Consider the following 20792-nt stretch of genomic DNA (forward strand, 5'->3'; position numbering starts at 1 on the left):
GCAACACATCCACCATTTCCTGGCACCTCCCCTCCCCTCTCCTCTCCTCTTCATCCAACCTTTCCCCTCGCAAGAAAAAGCGAAAAGGAACCAGCTCGCCCAGCAAGCTTTCCTGAAGAAGCCCCTCCTCCCTCCCGTTCCGGGGAGGAATAATCATCTTTCTAGCCTTGGCCACTCACTTTCTCTGCAAAACAAGCCTTTCTCTCGTTCACGTTCGCCCGTCTGTCGAACTTAACCCAAATGTCCAACAGCTCTCCTTCCCTCGGCTCATTACGTGGATGTGTTCTTTTTGGTTTTTGAGCTGTTCGCAACCCTCAGCATCTTTCCATGCGTATGTTTGCGAACCTCGTACCGGACCGTTCCGTCATTTACTCATAACGTGTGTGTGTGTGTGCGTGTTGGGCGTGCCCAGTAAATCTTCCTCTCGGACCTCCACTGCCCTTCGACAACCTGACTGCGGTCGGATTAGTAAAAGCCAACCAACATTCGAAGCCCAACACGGCTTTTCGGCTCCTAGTCACCGGATGACGCGTTGCCTCCGCATACCTATCTCAGTATCCCCTTCCATACCCTGGTGGCATGATCCCCCCATGAGCCTGACCCATGAATCCTCCTCCCATCCCAGGCCCCATGTGCGGCGGTGGTGGCATTGCTCTTCCAGCGCCCTGCTGCGGCATTGGGGCTTGAAAAGGCTGGCCAAAAAGTCCAACCAGTCTCCTTCCAACACTCGGCTCGATCTCCGTGCCATCTCTCGCGATCTTCACCTCTCGATTTGCGTTCCACGGGTTCCGCAAGCCACGAGTCCGATAGAACGGGAGCTTGTCGGTTGAGACCCACGTAATCTTGAACGGTTTGCCAAAACTTTGTGGCGTCGCTGAGCCAGGGCTGGCGCTTGGTGCACCCGACACGGCTGATTCATAGCCCGCCTCACCAGATGAGACATTGCCGGAGTGCTCTTCGCCGTCAGTCCTCGCAACATCTTCTTCGATGCTGTCAGCTTCCCAGAAAATAGTGCCGCGTGATGAATCATCAATAATACGTCCACTGGGAGCTGTTGCCGTGGCTGGAGTCGGTATATTGACGGGAACATCTACCAAGCTCGAATCGATGGGTTGTGGGTTCGCCGACGGAGGCGGGATTTCCGTTTTGGCGGCTGCCTCTTCGTCACCAATTACTGACTCCATGCGCGCGTAGCCAAAGTATTCGCCAGATTTGTTGGCAGAAAATATCAGGTAAACATTCTCAGCTGTCTGCAAAACAAGTCAGCCATATCTTCTTTGAACCCATTCGTCCAATTTACTCACCTCATAAGCTTTGGTCAGAGCGACCTCATTGTGTGCCTGAGTCGCCCACACCCCGCTGTGGACACTCCTCTCAAGATCTTCGATGGTCAAACTTTTGACAACAAAGTACTTTTCTTTGACCTTCTCTTGTGGTTGCTCGGAGGAGTATGCCCCACTCGTCGTGCTCTCGACTGTCGTTTCTTGTTCGCTTGTCGCGAATTCGGACGAGGATGATTCAGGAGGCATAGATGTTTGAGGCGTGGGCGGTGCTGACGAGCTGCTGCCCCGTCGGAGCCTGCAGACTAGTCGCACATTCTGAAAGCGCGAGTCGTGGAAGCGACTCATCGCAGCCTGGCAGCTCTCTTCGGTCTTGTAATTGACAAAAGCACAGTTACTTTTGGAGATGAGGAAAACGCTTTCGATGTCTTTCGTTGCGTCACGTGAAAAGTGGTCTTTCAAGTCTAGGATGTGAGTACCTGGGGGTAAATTGCCAACCCAGAGCGCGTGTCCTGACTGTTTAGGTTTGCGAGGCGGTCCCCGAAGGACAGAAGACGAGGCAGCATGCATAGAAGAGTTGGAGCTGGTTCGAGTGACGGCTGTAACTGTCAGTAACGGCCGAATGAGGCTGGGAGGTAACAAACTGTTCGGTGATGTATTTTGGTACATTCCAGAACCAGCTGGTAGCGAACTCGCCACTCGGAGAGGCTGCTGATAAGCCCTGGTATTGTAACCAGTTCCATACTGAGGCGAAGACTGGGGATGCAAGAATTGTTGCATGTGATGGTGACCTTGAACGTTCTGGGCCATTCCTTGCGATATGGGGAGGCCCGGGCTTAGGAAAGACGGTGGTTGATTCGGTCCACCAACAAAGCCTGAAAAATTGCCATGCCGTTGGTGCTGGGATTGTGAATATTGCGGCTGGTACTGCTGAGCTGAGTGCAAATTGAAAGCGCCCCCAGCTTGACCTGCAAACTGTGGACCCTGCGCATAGTGTTGATACATCGCAGCTTGATGGTGACCGCTCGGTATCGCCATCTGCTGGAACGAGTGTTGTGGATAGTTTCGCGAAGACAAGTCAGGTAAAGCGCCTGCCATCGAGCGCATATCCATGGCTTGTGCATTAGGAGATATGCTCGCATCGGGCATTTGAGCTTGGTAATATGTTTCGAATTCCATATTGGACTGAGGCCGTTGGGCAATGTTTGCGCTTGCTAGCGAGTGTGGTGAAGTATCTGTGAGGGTCAATCAAAGTGTGCTATAGGCTGCCACGGCGACTTACCATTAGGATTGCTTCGAAAGTTGTCAGTAGAGGACTGCCTCTGAGGCGGAGCATCGCCCATTCCTCCGAGATCCTCAATAATGACTGGAAGGGGGTAATAGTACTGGACGTAGAAAAAGGCCATCAGTTCATGCCATGTTGCTTAACGATAGTGGCAAACGTTTCCACAGAGAGGAAGTTACCTGAGCTTGATATGAAGTATCGAGCTAGAGAGCCCTACCCGTGAAGACTTATGGGATGAGCTTACAACGGGATCCTCTGCTTCCGAGAGAGCTCGTTGACAGTTTTCTCCTGTCGTGATGAAGGCTCGTGCCGTAAATGGCGGCCGATAGCCAGAATAGAAGAGGGTCAACGAGCCGAAAAGGAAGAGATCGTTGTGAATGGCCAACAAGCTGACGTTTCAGAAGGCTCGAAGAGGAAGTGTCAAGCCGTGTGGCAGTGCTGAGAAGACGATACTGTGCAACGATTGGCCGCGCTATAAGCAGAGAGACATAGAGCACAAAGAAGGAAAGGACTTTCAAAGTGTCTCAAAAGTGGCCTGACCAAGAGATCTCTAATGCGACTGGTAGTAGTCGCAGTTCGTCAATGATACTAAGGCTGTGGAACAGAACAAGTGATAGTTGTTCCCAGCAATGGGGGCAGGGGTCTGCCTATAAAGGTTGAATTGCTAGAGGGTACCCAAGGATAGTGATTGGACGAAGTGGATGTGTACCCCGGTTGGCTCTAGAAAGGGTGGATAGGTCTAGTGGGAGAATTCGAACCAAGATCGTTGACGAGAAGCTAGACTGGAGGACACTGGGAATGCCGGAAGATGATCTAAGGCAGAAGTGAGGTCGAGTAGAGTAAGAAAGTCTCAGACAAGCGAGCAGCAGCGCAAGCAGCATGGAAGGGGTGGACGGTGCGATCGGCGGCTCGTCACTCGCCACTGCCACGAACCAGTCTCTCATAAGGCCGCGGAAGCAGCCACGAGCGGGCCTAGCAGTACCTGCAGGTTCCGCGAAAGTCATGGTACCGGGTATGGCTCGACTTGCGGCGGTGTGATGCTTGCATTGGGCTCGGCCGCTTGAGCCCGGTTACAGCCAGTAGATAACGGCTATGCCGATATGAGGGCCGGGGATAGAAGCAACTGTGTCTAGCTACTTTTCGGACTGGAGTAATTGACGACATGATGACGGGAGAATCGCATGTCTCTATTCGTGATGCTCCATAGACCCGGCCCAAGGAAGCCACGCGATGTTACGACTAGCAGAACGCCAACACCGGCTAAGGCGCCGCAGAACAGGGAAAAAGGCGCGTGGGAGACGCCCAACGAGCCACAGAGTTAGGTTTAGTGCCGAGCAAACCTGCACCTGGGGCCGGATGACTGGGACCACGAGGGATGGAATTCAAGCATGGAATTTTGCAATAGAGGCCCACCTCGAGACGGGGTCCAAAGAGGCTAAGTTGTGGCGACATGGCCATGGAGACTCCCTAGCCTCGCGGAAGCCTCAGCAACGGACCATTGACGAACTGCCTCGGTAGATAGGGCGGATAAAGCTCGTAACATAGTACGATGTCACTGACTCGAAACGTGTCCAAATCAGAGACGTCGAACCAAAGTAACCACTTAGACTTTCTCGAAACGGCCAGCAACGGCCAGGTACTCTGGCACCAGCACAAGTGCTTGCGATCCAGAACTCCGGGGCGCGTATCGGGATTCTGGACGCCACGTTTCTGAGACCGGCTGTTGAGTACCCGAGCTCTGTACTCCGGACGCAAGCGAGCTGAAGGAAGGCAGAAAAAACGCTGTGGGGATTGTGCAGCGTGCCCAGAAAAAGCGAATGTCGATCTGTGAGGCTTTCGCCCGCCGACTCCGGTAGCCTCCTTCTGACATCCCACTGTGGCTTGTGGGCAGGGCAAGCCGGCATTAGCGCGGTTCTACCAAGGCCTGGATCATCTGGAATTTGACCATGGGATCGCTGGCTCGTGTTCCGAGGCCCACGAACATGGCCAGCCACGTCTGCCATAGCATGATGGACATGATGGCACCCGTCATCAAGGGCCGTGACACGCGTGGTGCTGCCGCTGCCGCTCTCCCGCATGACTACCCTTTACATGGTTGTACAAGTCCGTGGGCAGCAGAATGATCGACGGATGACCAACGCCGAATGTGGTAGATCTTGGCCCTAAGAGAAGAATGTGGCCCGCAATTCGGAATTAGAAATCCTTGCGCGTTGGTGTGCTTGGAGCACTAGTAGCACAAATTTGTGCTTTGCAGTACGTAGCTCATAGTAAGGAGAGCTTTACTGGGAAGTATCATGGTTGTAAGCTCCCAATTGAGCCTGCCAAAACAAGGCATGTCAGGTGCCGATCTCTGGAGTTCTGTATACTTTTCAGCTTGACAGGCATGACTTTTGGATGGACAACCCTGGTCTGCATGCAGTTCGTCGCAGGATCGGACTCGAACTTCGCCCGAACATGCGCGTGTAAACCTTTGCCGTCTGGGGCTCCAAGGACTCCAGTGACTCCAAATTCGCTTCGGCCAGGGGTGTGCGAGCGTTTTCTATGATGCCCTTGATGAGCGACATTCTTGGCCCGCAAGGTGACGCGGTCGTGTCCCATCTCTGGCTATAGATAGCAACTTACGCCAGCTACTGTCGGTGATGGTGTCAAACAGAACTCAGTTATTCGTCCAGAATCATTCGATCGGCGTGTGAGGTGACCCGGAACAAGCGATGTGCGCTGTCAGGAGTAGTAGAAGGTGGCGAATGTTGCTGGATTGCTTGCCGGGCCCTGGGAGCAGACACAGCCACAAGGGTCTTAGGCGAGCGAAGAGCCTCGTTAGGTGAGACTAGGCAAGGCTGGCCTCTCCCCCACCGCTGCATGGACCCATTCCAGCCACAGAGACTGTTTGCGGAAATACTCTCCGCCCAATTGAGGCGTTGTACGGAGTACGGAGTAATTGACCAGAAACGCCGAGCTTTGGTCTTTTATTCCTTGGCCTTCTCATCGTGTCTACGTAACTCCTACTGAGCCCGTTTGTCGATCACCGCTTGGACAACCCCAATGTGTCTTGAGATCTTTGAGCCTATTTCCGCTCCTCGAGAAGTGTCTTTGGTGCTTTTTTTGGGCTCAAGTATCTGCGCGAAAGCCCAGCTGGGTCGCTCGTGATCCGACAAAAGTACCCGCTGTCCTTCGTACCGTTTTGGCGAGCTCCTGCTGCGAAGATCTTCAGGGGACAGCACGCCAAAGAGCTCCTGCAGGAGTTCAGCTCTCACATCCTGGTTCAACGATAGCCATTCGCTAGACCGTTGTGCTTAGTACCGTTCATGAGTCTTGCTGCGTTACGTCCTTCGTGCCGGACCGATGTGCAACAGTGTTCCTCCAATCTCCAGGAACATTCTGGAAATCACGATAAGGAGCAATCCCATCTCGGACATGCCGAGACATGTCACCCTCATTTAGCCAGATTGTGCTCGAGCTGTCTGGGGGCAATGGTAAAGCGCACAGGAAGTTCTTGGGGTCCCACACGACACTCACGTGACCGGACAATTTCCTGGTGTCAGTATCTCGAGCAGAAAAATTCGGAGAGGCTCTTGACGCCGAACATTCAAGCGGTTAAGCGGTGGGGACGTAGATGGGCTTGGCAGGCAAGCACGAGGGTCCGAGAGTGGCTAGAGTGGTTGGAGTGGTGGGAACCGACATGCTCGCCTCTCACAGCAATCATCCGGAAGCTGCAACAGTTGGATGCCGCTCACAAGACATCAATAATTACTGCTACCCCCATCATCATCATTATCACCCAAGGGCGGAGTCAACCAGGTTGCCCCTGTTCGGCAATTGCCCAAACCTCAGTCCTTCCTTTCTCATAGGTGTCGACGGTAAATTTTTCATCTCCCCCATCCCTGACAACGGAGAGAAATGCTCGGGCATCGCCCAGATATGCCACCGAAGCTAACCCCCTCCATCCAGATTCTGGATCAAAATTCATGCATCGCAGAGAAGCTGGGTTCCAACATGCACAGATGCTGAACCCAGCCGTTCTCTATAACGATACTACCGTTCCCCCAACCCGACCACCTTGCCGGCGAATCGTGATCCAGCACTCCCCCTTTTCTGAAGTCGGTTGCTTGCACTGTCCGCTGGGACAATTCCACGCCCACTAACGTTCGGTAGAGGACCCAACGTATCGTTCCCCGGTCCCGTGCTACTGGCCTTGGCTGTCCTTTGTTCGATGTATAGCTGCGCTGCCGAACTCAATGGAATTGGCGGCGTCTCTGTGGGTATTTCCGCACCATTCTGCACGAGCAGCTCCGCGATTGGAAAGGCTTTTGCTGTTGCAGCTGCGGGAGGTGTCCGAGGTGATGCTTGTGGGCTTCCCAACGGATGGGCCGGGTCGGCAGCCGCAAGTGCCAGGAGCACCGCATGTGTATTTCGTGATCGATCGTGCGCGTTGACATTGGCCTTTTGTGCTATCGCTTGAAGAACACCTTGGACCTCGTTCTTCTTGATTGACGTCAAGAGAGTGTCTTCGGCCGAAACAAACTGACCAGTGTTGAGCTCAACATAGGCCCGCTCAACATACTTCGCTGTAATGAACCTCAACCGTTGATCCCGGGACGAATTTGCATCTGGTTTCAGAGAACGATCCAGTTTCGCCTCCCAAATCATGTTACTCACACGATTACCAACCAAGAGGAGGAGCTCCACAATGTCGTTGGTAAATGAGTAGATGTCCAGCGTCAGAGATCGAATCTTCGATACGTGGGTGCCTAGCGATCGGTGGATGCCGCCGCACTCGATGCACAAAAGAATGGCCAAGTTCAGCGACACCCACTCAACTTTGCTCGTCGAGCCGCAGTCAGCACAGTAGGCGTTGCCCTGATCGATGTCTCGGATCTGCTGCAGCAGTTTCGAGGGATTGTCTTCGTAGCTGCTGCTGGTGGTCCGAACGTACGACGGTCGCGCACCTACAGTGATGCGCCTGCTGACTCCGACATCGTTCTTGTGTGACTGCCCGTGTGGGCCCGATTGCGAAGAGCTCTTGCCCGTGAGGACAGACCCATACTCTCGACTAACCGTTTCAGACGAGTGTTGTGAGATTGACTTCCCACTGCGTCCTTCGACAGCACTCTGAAGGGCGTTGTTAATGGAGTTGATCCAGTTCGTCATGTCGTCTTCGGAGGTGGCCTGGAAGACGCGTTTATAATGCGGAGTGATGACCTCAAAGCAGAACCTCCTCTCAGCATCACGTGCCATTCGTACAGATGCCATGCGAAGATCGATGGGTTCTCGATGAAGGTCGAGCTTATCTTTCCAGTTACTGTACTCGGAAAGTTTGCCCTGATCCAGCACAACCCAGAACCTGCAAAGACTTAGCTCGGAACAGGCGATCGGGGGTATCACTTACTTGTGCCATGCCTGTTTGTTAATACCTTTGGGATCAATGTGGGAACCAGGTTTGCTCAACGCCCAGAGGAGACCCTCCTTGCGGATTTGTCCCATGCCGGCCTTGTCAAGTGTGGAAGCGATAGAAGAGTCCCTCTCCTCGAGATCACGAATGCCTTTGAACTTGCTTGGTGTTGTCGTTATCGATGCAGCGCCAGGCGACGTTGATAGAGTTCCCGCGCCCGGAGCATGAAGAGAATTGCTGGGTGAGAGCGTCTTGGCCGTTTTGCCAGCAAATTGTGAGCTCGTGCTGTCTGCTCGACTGAGATCCGTATCAGAATTGTAGCCGCCGACTCCGTTTTGTGAAGGGGCGGAGGAAGGGTGTGAGCTGACTTGTGCAACTGGCTCATTGTCGGTCGATGAGGTAGCGTTCTTCTCTAGGTTTCGTCTTTTCTCTTCTCGTTCCGTGCGCTGCAGTTTGTATTCCTTGTCTGCTTCCGTTACTTCTTTTACAAGGGCATCCAATTGCGGTGTCAAGACCTCAACCTTCCTCGATGTCTCCAAAAACGTCTTCGTCTGACGGTCGGCGTATTTGGTAAGCTGCGACAAAAGTTCCTGCTCTTTTCGACCACCGTGCAAGTCTTGCATAAAGGACGAGTAGTCGAAGCGCTTCAATTCAAAGTTACGCTTTTTGTTTTGATACTTGGTGTCGCTCTCGGCGCGTTTCTTCTCTTTGAGAGAATCCGTTCTTTGACCGAGGTAGCGGCTCACGTACGCATAGTAATCCTTGCTCTCCTCATCGAAATCCTTCTTCTTCTGGTCGGCAGCTTTGATGTCCAGGTTATAAAGCCTGGTAACAGGTTCGATGACTTGCCTCTGTAAGAGAAGCGCATTTTGAGTTTCATAATCGAGAAGGCGTTGTGCAATTTTGGTAAAGTAATGGTCCAATGCTGGTTTGAAAGCGCTTGCGTTTGAAGCAGATGCCTCCTGCAATGCAGCTAGGAAGGCCCGCATGGTCGTGTTGCATTCGACTTGGGCTTGGTGGGCGGCTTCTGCTCTTTTTAGGACTTTCTTGATTTGAACCCGCATATTGCCAGTCTTTTGCTCCAGTGATTTCATTGTGGCCCGAAATACGGGACCATCATCAACGGAGCTCATGTCTTCGCCCGGACGCTGGCAGAGAACATCAATGATCGGGGCTACAGGAGCCGGCACCGGTGGGGCGAACGGCGGCTGTACAGGCAGCTCTGTTGAAATGACATGCGGTGATGGAGGCTGCTGAAAGTCTTCCGTATCGCTCACAGCAGATTGGTAGGATTGAGAAGAAGGAAGTCTCTGGTTCCGGTAGACAGGCACTGTTAGATCAAAGCCTGGTGATGCTAACGGAGTTGGTACTATCGGGGAGGACCTGTGTACCCAAAATGCGAACGAGGCGAGGGTGTTTAGACGATGGGCACGGGAGTCGTATTCAAGAAAGCTGCAACTATGCCTCCATCCGCCCCCTCGATCTTGGTTCATCTTTGGCGGTTTCCATCTCCAGGTCCATTCGAACTCGATGGAGGGTGATCCGTTGGTGTGAAAGTCCCCAATAAACTGGACGTTTGAATTCTTGTGCAGGTTAGGGTCCGCATGGAACTCTCTTGTAACCAGTGTGTCCAACTCTTTCGTGTTGGATGCGTAGGCAAATGTCAGTCCATTAATCTGAGTGTCGATTGGTCCTACGCTGGGCGCGCTGGTAGGTGTGGGTGAAGCATTTGTAGTTTGGCGGGTAACGAAGGTAAAGCGGAAGTCGAGTTCATCGTCGAGGTCTAATCGCGGGAGGAACTGCAGGTTCGTTGAATCTGGATCTTGGACATAGGATACAGGAGTATCATCGCCAGCCTCTCTACGCGCAGAAAAGCGCGTCGCGGGATATGCATTAGGGGTCGTGTGAAAAATGACCTTGCGAAGACCGTTCGAGACGACAAGAGAGGATAGAGTCACTGTATGATGTTAGGTCCACATTCTAGCAATTGAGATACATGCTCACAGCGCGACTGATCCTTGATATAGAAGGGAGACCCATCGTCGACCCTGGAGCCGACGGCGCCCATGATGTGGGCGTTTGAGCCACTTTGAGAGAGGAGTGCAACGTCCAAGCGGCGGTTGCTACCATATGCAGTGGAATCGCTGTTGTTCTATAGAGAATACAGACTGTACCGAGGCGCGCTGAGTGATTACACGGTGGCGGCGAGCGCACGCATCTGAGGTGTATCTAGCGGAAAAGGTTATCTGAGGGGCTGTAGAAGGGTGCAAGTTGAGACACCGACCCCACGATTTGCTGCGGCAGCGGCAGCGGGTGCGAGTGCGACGATGCGCGACTGCGCGCCTCAGGCTGCAGGCTCCCGCGGGGGCTCCAGTTTAGCCAAGCCCGGCCCTAACCACGTACTAGTAGCACCTTTGTGTGAGATACAAGCCTCGAGCCAAAATACCATAAGCATCACTCTACTTGAAGCGACTTCATGATACAAGACAACCACGTGCGTGGACACCGTCGCGGGTAAACGTGTGAGTCGTCGGTAGAACTCATTACGAGGTGGCAAGACTCGAAGGATGCACACCGTCATTCATCGAGGATGTATTTCCGTGGTGATCTTAGCAGGATGGGCGCAATCCGTTTGCCGCATGTGTGCTGAAGAGTTGAGCTGGTTGACATGATCGGGGCACTCGACCTGCGAAGGTCCATGATGGCAGCGCTGACCGCTTGGACTCAACTGATAGCTGGCTTCCCTCCTATCGGGTTGAGCATAGTGGTCCAGAACAGTCATTAGCCTCGGACGCCTTGCTCACGTACATACTTCCACCCACCTGCAATACGAGGCATTCTGTTCGAAATTGGACGTCGTGAGTAGTTATTGCATCTTCAACAGCGGTGAAATGTGGTGATTAATAAATTCCTTCCCTCCCAAGAGTGCTTCTGAATAGTACAAAGAGGTAGGAAGCTCGTTTCATGATCAGCCAGACCGATGCTAGACTCCAGTCGACGCCTATTCCCGTGGCCCCCCGGACTCCATTCTCTTATAAGACGAGGCGTCCACCAGCCTTCGAGTCTATGTCAACCTCAGTTAATCATTGTGACCGTTGTTGAACGCCCACCGCTAGTGCTAATCCAAGAATATGTGCATGAAATGGGTAGATGCCCAATCAAACAAACCAACTTTTCACCACGAGATAAATCTCGACAATCTCGACTGCTGCGCTCGCTGCGGCTGCTCAACAGAGGCCATACCAAACTCATTGACGGATCCCTCTGGTCGCCCCATCTGATCGCCACCATTCTGCAGATTCTTCTCGGCATCCTTCAAGCCCTGTGGGACGTGTCGTGCCGTTTGCACGGCAGGTAGCAGGTCCAGCGCGAAGCTGAGGGCGTACAACGTGAAGATGAAAGCCACGATCCATTCAAATACGGCGGCGACGTTGTAGTGACTGGTCCAGTTGGTGCTCACAAAGGCAATGGCCAGAAGGCACTCAACGATGATGAAGAACAGCTTCACCCAGAAGGAAATGCGCAGGATGCGGTGCTGCCGGTAATGAATTCCCAGGCGCTGGTACTCGGCGCAAACCAAGATCGCGCTGACAACGTAACCGCCGATGAAGCACAGGAGGAAGACGTTGTGCAGGGTATTATGCCGATAGGTATCGAAGATGGACAGCAGAATGATGCCAGCACCTCCGATCGTGGAAAAGATGATGGAGCCAATGCTGAGCCCTTTTTGAACCCTCGAAGTGTTGGCAGCCAGAAGTCCGCTGTGCCGTAAATATCGTTCCACCAGGAATGAGGCATTCAGTGTTACGACCATAACCGAAGACATGCTGATGAACAAGGGTTTGAGAGTGAAAGCACCAACGTCGCTGATGTAGGCGATGGTTTGATTCTGGTCGTCTACCATGCTGGGGAGAAGGGGCGACCCCGAGGTCACCCACCAGAGGAGCATCCCGAGCAGCATGGAAAGCCATACTAGGGCTGAGATGACAGGCAGAACGGCGGCGTATCCCCACATGTTGGCGGTACTGCAGCTGAGTGTTGCTATTGGGGATAACTATGGTCGTTGAGCGGCACCACCGATCTCCGATACTTGGTTGACCGATGTAGGTGTGGAAAGATCAGCCTGAGGATGAGAACAGAAAATAATGATGGATGGCAGGTCGGATAGGAGGAGGCGATATCGATGGCGGCTGAAGGGGCCGTAGGCGATGATGGCGAGGTGATTGAGAGTTGAGGTGACGGAGCAGAAAGACAATCGCTGAGGTATATCAAGGGCACTGCTCTTGCGCACTCACGTCAACAAGAAACTCTCCCGCTCGTATAGCGCGAACTGCGACGTTGCCGTGGAGGCTATGGTGTCCGATTGACGCTTTAAGCCCTGCCGTGAGTCTCCCGCGGCCATTGTTTGCGTGGATAGCGTGGGCACCATCTGCGACAGAAACGGCTTACGTCTGCCAAGCGGACGAGGTTTTTGAGCAGGGATGCCGCCAGCAAGTCCTTGGATTGGTTGATTACGGAAATACGTCATGACGATTGCAACTCAAATTCGCGGCTGTGGCTGCAGCTCGGATGCTCGCGGCTTTCTAAGCAATCGACCGCCACGACGAGCCATTTCTGGAGCGAAGGAGATCTTGAATTGCCGCTTAGGAAACTATGAACGGTATGGTTATTCCCGTATGCACGGCGATAACGCCGCGGCTTTTGATGACAATCCTCGCGGCGCAGCATGTTTTGTGCTGATCGACGAGGCAGTGAAAGTTATGCATGCACATGGCGGTGGGGTTGGCAGTCTTGTCTTGTTCCGGGGATTGACAGCGCTCGTTGCATCGAGCCTCGTGTCTGCACCCGCTCAGTCACGGAGTTTGTGGAGACGCCCAGGCACAGCACTGTTGCATGCTAGGTCGTTAAGTGCCTGGTCGGGGAATTCATACGAGCATGATACGCCGCACCGCCTCCTGCTGATGGCTGTCAACGCCTATCTTCTCAAGATAGTTGCTGACACCGCCATACTTGGTACTCAGATACTCCTTAATGTCGGAGCAGAAGTTCGCTGGACACTGGGCGAATGTTTCGTCCAGACCAATGCTGGAGATCTCCTTCATCCGCTCTTCTTTCTCAGGTTCCAACTCAGCCTCAGATTTCACATAATCGGCAGTGATTGCGGACAGATCAACCCCGCAAAGCAGTAGCACCAATAGCACCGTGATGCCTGTCCGGTCCTTGCCTTGCGTACAGTGTACAAGAAGTGGATAAGCACTTTCATCGCTCAGTACATCAAAAACTTGTTTGATCTCGGGCCCGGAATGGTCTAGAGTATCCGTTCCTAAACCTATCAAGCCACGTGGTTGCATAATCTCTTTCCCTAACACCGAGATACCCTCGGTGCGATATCCTTTGCAAGCTGTCAGCAGAGTCTTGGTAGGTGGCCTGGGGCAGTGATATACCAAGCGCCATCAAGAATGTCAGCCGAGCGAGGCTGATGTATGAGAGCTGCCACACCAGCGCTCGCTCGAAACCTTTACCATTGAGATTGATTTCCTCGTACCGTAGTCCAGGGATCTTCAACGGCTGTGCAATCTGACTGTTGGACGAAGGTATTACTGCTGACTGGGCCAACGCTGCCGCGTCAGAGTGCTTCTTGGCCGCGTTAATGAGCTCTGTCTTGGACCTCAAGTCAATGACCGTCCTGATGCCAGTATCATTGACAAGGGCTGTTCTGTCAGTTGCCGAGGCGTCGTCGAGACGCGCACTTCGATATAGGCGACCACTCCGTAGCTTCGGTCCGGCATCTGTCATGGTAGTGTCACCAACGAAGTGGCCAACATCTCGAAAGTTCAATATCTTCTCGAAACTCGTTCCGGCGGGTCTCAGAGCCCCCATCTTTCCAGCTCTGGACAGGAAGGCCGAGCGACTTTCGGAGGATTCCTAGATGATCCTTCCAGGGTTATACAGTGTTGCGCGAAACGGATCAGAGCTGCCTAGTAGCCACTCTTGTGTCTAGATTTGATATGCCATTACTGACGTTGATTGTCATCCCAGGTCGATGAACAGCATACTGGGAGCTGGCAAGGCAACGTCGTTCCGCCGCGTCGGCTCCAGTCAACCTCAACGGGCTAGCCCTCGAGATCGGGACCCCAGTCGCCCCCAAATTCAACTTAGTGAGCCGATGACAGCAGTGGCTGCAGCTTGCACTGACGTCAAGGTTTGGATCAGCTGTGCCTCTCGCCCAGAAGCTCATCCACCCCCTCCCAATATGCCAGTGCCGGCTGTTGTCGTGATATTGTAGATTGTAGTTGTTCTTTTGATATACACTCCCTTCAACATCTTTATACTAACAATCGCGCTCCCTGTTACGAACGCCATGTCGGCGACAGTGAAGCCCGGGGCTCCACAGGGCCAGGATTTGCAGGGGTCGGGTAACGTCTTGTCCTCCTCGCTTAGGCATGAGCTGGCAACTGACTAGAATACCAAGCTGCTTCCGCCGCATTATACGTAACCCGCGATACGGCCTCCTCTCAGGCGTCGCACTCGATACTAGATGAAGACGGCCGCCTCTCCGCAGCATCCGCCGCAACTTCACTAAAGTATGCTCGCGCCCAGGATCTCCCTTCATTTCCATCTCAAGGTGGAGTGAAGCTCGCCTCCGCAGGTGCCGCCGCTAGCCTAGCGAACGAGAACCAGAAGTCCTTCGAACACTGGAAACCTGATCCTATTCCTGCCGCGAACAAGGCTGCTATGCAAGCGAAAGATTACAAGATGAACCCACTATGGCAGCCCGAACTGAGTGCTGCGGGGTCCAAGGCTGCGCTTCAAGCGCACAGTCACACAACCAGTCCCGATATATGGAGAGCGTCAGAGAGCGAACATGGACTCTCCGCAGCAGGCCAGGCTCATGCCGCAAGAAAGCCAACAAAGCCAATCACAGAACGTGATGTTTCTGCAAGTGACCACCGCAAGGCTTTACTAGCAGCTACTGGCGCAATGTCTGGTAGCAGGAAGAGATCTGGATCCGCGCCAGTTCCACCACAAGCAAATCCAAGTGCAGGGTGGGCATTGAAGGCGGCAAACTCGACTCAGAAGACATCAAATCCCCGGGGCGACTTTGCAAGTGGTGATCCAGGCTTCGATGCGGCAAGAATTCAGAATATGGCTAAGAGTAATGTGTCAAGACAGATGTATGGTTCAACGCCCCCAGTTTCGATCGAGGTCGAGGAGAAGAAGCGTCAAGACATGCTACGAGCATCTGCAGTCGCGATGGCTCAGAAAATGTACGCCATCCAGCAAACACATATCGACGAGGCAAAATCTACGAGGCAATCAGATAGTACCACGGGTGCCCGTGCAGCTCGCAATCGAGCTATGTCGGATGCGTCCACCAGCCAGGTTCCTGATAACCCGGGTCGGGGCTATGAAAACCTGCAAGAGACTGCAACGAAACTTGCGCAGGAGAGGCTCGCCAAGTTACACGACGAGCATGCTGCATATCGCCAGTACTATGGACAGACTACTCCACAGAAAACCAACCGGCTGTCTTCGATCCGCGGTAATCGTCGGCGTGCTTCCAGCCTTAATGAGGCCGACGATTCAGATGAAGAGCAGTCGCGGAAGATCAAATCTCAAATGTCGATCTTCCAAAGCAAGGTAGCCGAAGTTGATAGCAAGAAGCGTCAGGCCGATCGAGACGCCCTGTTAGTGGCAGCGCACAAGAACGTCACAGCCCAAATGAACAAGATGGATGAGAAGGTCTTCTCTGACACGGGCAAATCGAGCCCTCAGCAACGTGAGCTCTGGGAGCGGCAAGCTCGCGAACGGGCACAGCGTGAAAGTGATGAGCGCATGATTAATGTGGGTAGAGTTAACATCGGAGGTGGAAAATACCTCGATCAGGCCGACATCGATGCTATCGCCAAACAGCGGCTTCAGCCTACATTGGACGAGATCACTGACAAAGCCGAAAAGCAACGTGCTAGGGATGAGGAGATTCGACTGGAACAAGAGAGGTTGAAGCAAGAGCAGGAAACAGAGAAGCAACGAGAGGCCGAGATCAAGAAGGAGCTTAAAGATTCGCAAGGTACGTGCGAAAATCACTTCATCCTGTTGGAGATTGCCCACTGACCTGACTCAGCGCGCGAGAAGCAAGAAGAACGTGCCCGTCGTAACGAAGAGAAGCGTGTCCAACGAGAAGAAGAAAACGCTGTGAAAGAGAAACGACAGGCCGAGGTAGCAGCCGAAAAGGAGAGAGCTCGTCTCGAGCGGGAAGAAAAACGAAAATCTGGAGGCAAGAAACCAGGCTTCTTCTCTGGCGTCCTCGGCCGTACCGCGGGAGGCACCGCAGCAGGCACCGCGGCCGTAGGCAGCACTGCCGCAGTAGCTCCGGGCGCATCCACTCACTCTGCCCATCCTACATCTAACGATACTGAGCACCCTGAGCTCGAGACCGGACAGCCTACTTCCCAGATCATCGAGCCAGACGACTCTCCAGGTTTGGAGGCGAAGGATCGCACTACTCGTCAGGTCGAGGCCGCCGACACAGTTCCGCCCTCCTATTATCCGGCTGTCATTTCTCATGATGAGCCGACTTCAGATTCCAAGCACGACGATGAGCCACTTTCGCCTTCTAAACGGGATGATGAGCCCACTTCTCCCTCCAAGCGGGATTCTCGAATCAAGTCACTGTTTGGCCGTTTCCGTGGCAAGTCTCACTCAGCCGAGGATGACGAACCTCTCAAGACGACCGGGGACGCTCGCCCCGCCACCCCTAAGGCCATTGAGGCAACGAAGAAGAGCACAGAAGCCTCCAGGGAAAGCGGTGACACTGACATTCCCCGCTCCGACTCGATGCGCGACGTCGCGCTCGCTGGCCGCAGAACACGAGATTCCGAGGAAACAAGCGACATGTACGGAGACGCAAATGAGCATCAGACGCCGGACTCGCCAGTCTCGCCCGTCAAGGACACTCCCGCGGGGGATGCATTGGCAACTGCTCACACAGCAGTCACTCGAGGCAGGTCGCCCAGTATCAGTTCGCTGAGCGACTCTGATGAAGAACGCCCTGCGGCCGTATCTCCAGCCTCGCCCACCGCCCCGGCAGCTGCCGACGACACTCGAGGCAAGCGCGGCCTTCGTCAGCGCCTGCTTAAGAAGGTCAAGCCTGCCGGCGGTGTCGGCACCGCATTGTCCAACAAGCTCAGCAAAGACAAAGACACCTCCTCGTCCGCACAGGACAAGGACGTCGTGCTCGGCCCCGCCGCAGCTGGCACACCCCATGCCGGCGCAAAGAAAGCCGAGGGTGAGACGGGCAAGAAGTCCCAGGATACGCAGGAGCGTGAGGAGGCGAGAGACGCGTTCACCGAGGAGGTCTCGCTTGCGCCGCCGCCGAAGCTGGCGGATGCGAGAGGTGAGAGTCCTCGAGGGAGTAGAGAGATAAGTCGCTTTCACGAGGAGCTGTGATGAAGCTCGGGTAGAAGAGTGGACGGGGGACCTGAGGCAGAGTAGCGGTCGAAGGTGTTGGTGGCAGCCCGCGCGTGGATGAGCAAGGCGTGGGTGGGAGACGAATCTGTGCATCCCTTGCGAGAGAGTGATGGGTTTGTGTGGGCCTGTACACGATAGGAGGTCCTTCCTTGGAGCTTGGTTCAAACAGTACACGCACGGATCGTGGAAATGCAACGCATTTGCTGCCAGTTGGGTGGGATCTGGAATCTTGTTGGATCGATACCCGGTTTTCGAGCAATGATAGTTACTAGTCGTATGTTGCGTGTCAGCGCCGGATAAAGTGTCATGTCATGATCAGTTAATTCTACCGACGAAAGAATGTGACAGCGCATCGGGGCATTTTAAACAACTCGAAGTGCATAAATAGGTATGCATGTGAAATATCATTACCATTACTCCGTACGCATTGCAATGCTTTTAGGATGCAAGTGTTGAGTCTGATCTACTTTCGCTTTTTCGCAGCTCCCTTGCTCGGACCGCTACCAATCCGTTTCTGTGCTGCCGCTCGCGTCTGTATCGCATACTGACCACCTGCTCGCTCCTCAACATTGACCTGCACGCCCTGACTGCTGTCATCCGAATCGGAGGTACTGCGGGCCTCATCGTTGGTAGTTGATTCGGTGAGATATTGCATGACTTCTTGGTCATCGGGCAGGAAGAGCTCATCTGGCCTGCCGCGAGGCGGTCCGGAAACGACGCGTCGAGTAGGTGGAGAGGCGTATCGAGGATCGGCGGGATCAAAGCGTGGTGCACGCCCTGTGCCAGCAACTGCTTGCTGCGGGAGCTGGTCGAGTGGGAAATTAACCAGACTCGAAGCAGAGCGGGCTCGGGGCTCCCAATCAGGGTCGGCTGGATCAGGTCGAGAGGCATATGAGCTGTTGGATCCAGGTCGAGGGCCGTAGATGACGTCTGGGTGCGAGTTGTAGGCGTGATAGTAGGGCATCGGCGGCATAGGCTCACGTTGAGGCATTCTGGACGCTGAGCCAGCGCGAGCTTCTTGATGCAGAGAGTTTGGTCCACCAGGACGACCGTACCACGGTGGATAGGCATACTGCTCGTCAGGGGAGACAGGGTAGGGTACTAGTGCCTCCTCCTTGGCACTGCCTTTGGAACGTGTAGATGCGACGCTCTGGCCTCGGCTTCTTGACTCTTTTGACTTGGGTTTGGGGGAATTGCTGCCAGATTTGCTGCTCTTCCCAGTCTTCTTGGACTCGATGGCTTTTTGCTTGGGCGCAGCAGCCTTCTTACCCTTGGGAGCCGCTTTCGGAGCAGGCATCGGTATAGGAGGGGTAGGCGGTGGATTCTGGCTCCGTTCTAATCGGTCCAAAGCATCAATCTCTGCGCGACTCAACTTGACGTTGGTCTTACCGAGAGCCCGAGCACGCCGGATTCTCTCCTGAGCTCTCTCAACTAGGGCTTCCTCCTTCTCCCGTAGCATCAATTGACCTTGGCTACGCCGGACCAATCCTGTAGAACCATCATATTCCTCGTCTGAGGGAGTATAGTCATCGTCGTAATAATCTGGGTGCCTTCTGCGGGCACCTGACCTTGCACCCATGTCTATTCCAGTAAAACGCAATTCATCCGAAGCAAATCTTTTTGGGACATAGCCCTGATCCAATTCAACGCCGTGTAAGCCGTCATCGTCGGTCTCGAGTTCTTCGAACCGATCATCGTATTCGGACCACGACTGCGCAGCCCAAGCTCTTTGACCTCGTGTCAGTCGTGCCCCGGGTGGTCTTCCCCATGGGGGCACATCGTATGGAGTTCGCGGCCGACCACCTAGACCGCCTCCTCGGAAAAAGCATTCTCTATTGGTCTGTCCATAAGTGACGCGTGGCCAAGGATGGTTACGCCGGAGGCTCCGATGAGCCAGAGAATGGTGCTGAAAGGCGACGCAAAGAAGCCAATAGGGACAGCAATGCACAGCAGGCCAGTATAGAGCTGTGAGGTAGTGGCTTTGATAGTGCCAATCTCAAGATCTCCGCCTTGCAGCTTACCAATGAACCACATGCCGAAGGTCACGAAGATGATGTCGAACAACAGCCAAGGGTTTGTGATGAGACTATAAATGCTGAGCATGACGAAGACGACGGCATAGTTGCTGGAGAAGTAGGTGAGATTGTAGTTGACTCGGCTCTGCACCTCAGCGAAGTTGTTGGGCTTGGAAAGCCTCTTGATATCGAGGAACTCGGAAATTGGCTTGATATTTGCAAAGCGCTGACCGAAAGACTGGCTGCGCAGGCCCGAGAAACGGTCGCCGATGTTGAAGCGAGACGTAAGGACGTCGATCGGGATGTTGAGTCTGGCCATGGCTGCGATGAAACTTGAATGAATGCGATTGAATTACTGTTGAAAGTGATCAGCCGGGTGCGCTGTGGGTTGGCAAGGGCAGGAGGGCTGGCTTACAAATGGTGTATGCAAAGGAAAGACGTCGAAAGTGAGTGACGAGCAGGTGTTGGTGTGTAGGAAAGGAGAAACAGCGTGTCGAGCAAGGGCAAATTCCAGGCAACAAGTTCTTTGGAGCCCCTGGCTCGCCCTGGCTGAGATGCAGTTGTTCAGCAAATTACCTGAAAGTGGCTTTTGCGTGGCGGTGCTCGGACAGAACCCCCCTTGCCCTGCCTGTGCACCCCTCCAAAAATAACGTCTTCCTCCTCAATTCTGGCCAACGTCAGACTCAAGGAAGAAGTGAGAAAATATACGCATTGTGACTTAAGGTAGGTCGTTGAGGACAAGGGCACAGAAAGAAGAGAAGACAGCGGGATGCGAAAGGCGGTCACTACGACTGCCAACACAACCCCTCCCCATTTCCACGCTGCTGCAGCCAGAACCTTAGTAACAGTATTGCCATTGGCTCCAAGATCTCTGTTGGGCGCTGCTGCTGGGCATGGAGAGAGAACATTTGCGCCTCACTTTGGACCTCAATGACCCCTTCCTTGCCTGCTGCTGGACTTGCCTACGTCTCTACTTGAAGCCCTGCGAGACAACGTAGATGGAAAACTCCCCACAAGCACGCGGCCACGCTGGAACTTCAATCGTGGAAAGAGAACACAAGCCACATCCACTGTGGACCCGGCTTACGCTCTGCCAGTGCTTTTACCAGGTCTACACGCCACGAGCCAAGATAGCTTTGGGAGCATTACTTCTGATGCCGTTCTGGAGTCAATACGGTCAGACGTCCACCTCCGGTATCTAATGAGTATTAACTGGGGAGCTGGTGCTGAGCTGTTGACGCAAGCTTCGGCCCTATTGACGCAGTTTAGTCGATTGTGAGTTTGACTGTGCACCAGTAGTTGAAGCGAGTGTAAGATGCAAATACAGCTGCAACAAATGATCCATGATCATG

At 53.8% G+C, this 20792-nt stretch overlaps 6 protein-coding genes across 6 annotated transcripts; 1 reads left to right on the forward strand and 5 right to left on the reverse strand.

The window, feature by feature from the left end:
* Window positions 1-551: 551 nt before the first annotated feature.
* HMPREF1541_06820 (uncharacterized protein) lies at window positions 552-2459 on the reverse strand (the record flags this gene model as incomplete). Its single annotated transcript, XM_008721149.1, has 2 exons — window positions 552-1250; window positions 1305-2459. 2 exons carry the CDS (start codon window positions 2457-2459, stop codon window positions 552-554), a joined length of 1854 nt encoding a protein of 617 aa, XP_008719371.1.
* A 4138-nt stretch (window positions 2460-6597) lies between these two features.
* HMPREF1541_06821 (uncharacterized protein) lies at window positions 6598-10022 on the reverse strand (the record flags this gene model as incomplete). Its single annotated transcript, XM_008721150.1, has 3 exons — window positions 6598-7906; window positions 7952-9911; window positions 9959-10022. The coding sequence occupies 3 exons, from the start codon at window positions 10020-10022 to the stop codon at window positions 6598-6600; spliced, it is 3333 nt and encodes a 1110-aa protein (XP_008719372.1).
* Window positions 10023-11129: 1107 nt separating this feature from the next.
* HMPREF1541_06822 (uncharacterized protein) lies at window positions 11130-11969 on the reverse strand (the record flags this gene model as incomplete). Its single annotated transcript, XM_008721151.1, has 1 exon — window positions 11130-11969. The coding sequence occupies one exon, from the start codon at window positions 11967-11969 to the stop codon at window positions 11130-11132; it is 840 nt and encodes a 279-aa protein (XP_008719373.1).
* Window positions 11970-12879: 910 nt separating this feature from the next.
* HMPREF1541_06823 (uncharacterized protein) lies at window positions 12880-13834 on the reverse strand (the record flags this gene model as incomplete). The annotated part of the gene is made up of 2 exons (XM_008721152.1): window positions 12880-13346; window positions 13399-13834. 2 exons carry the CDS (start codon window positions 13832-13834, stop codon window positions 12880-12882), a joined length of 903 nt encoding a protein of 300 aa, XP_008719374.1.
* Window positions 13835-14315: 481 nt separating this feature from the next.
* On the forward strand, window positions 14316-17404 carry HMPREF1541_06824 (uncharacterized protein; the record flags this gene model as incomplete). Its single annotated transcript, XM_008721153.1, has 3 exons — window positions 14316-14370; window positions 14418-16025; window positions 16080-17404. The coding sequence occupies 3 exons, from the start codon at window positions 14316-14318 to the stop codon at window positions 17402-17404; spliced, it is 2988 nt and encodes a 995-aa protein (XP_008719375.1).
* Window positions 17405-17888: 484 nt separating this feature from the next.
* HMPREF1541_06825 (uncharacterized protein) lies at window positions 17889-19759 on the reverse strand (the record flags this gene model as incomplete). Its single annotated transcript, XM_008721154.1, has 2 exons — window positions 17889-19152; window positions 19281-19759. 2 exons carry the CDS (start codon window positions 19757-19759, stop codon window positions 17889-17891), a joined length of 1743 nt encoding a protein of 580 aa, XP_008719376.1.
* Window positions 19760-20792: the final 1033 nt, after the last annotated feature.

The sequence above is a fragment of the Cyphellophora europaea genome (assembly GCF_000365145.1).
Source record: "Cyphellophora europaea CBS 101466 unplaced genomic scaffold supercont1.6, whole genome shotgun sequence".
NCBI classification, from domain to species: Eukaryota; Fungi; Ascomycota; class Eurotiomycetes; order Chaetothyriales; family Cyphellophoraceae; genus Cyphellophora; species Cyphellophora europaea.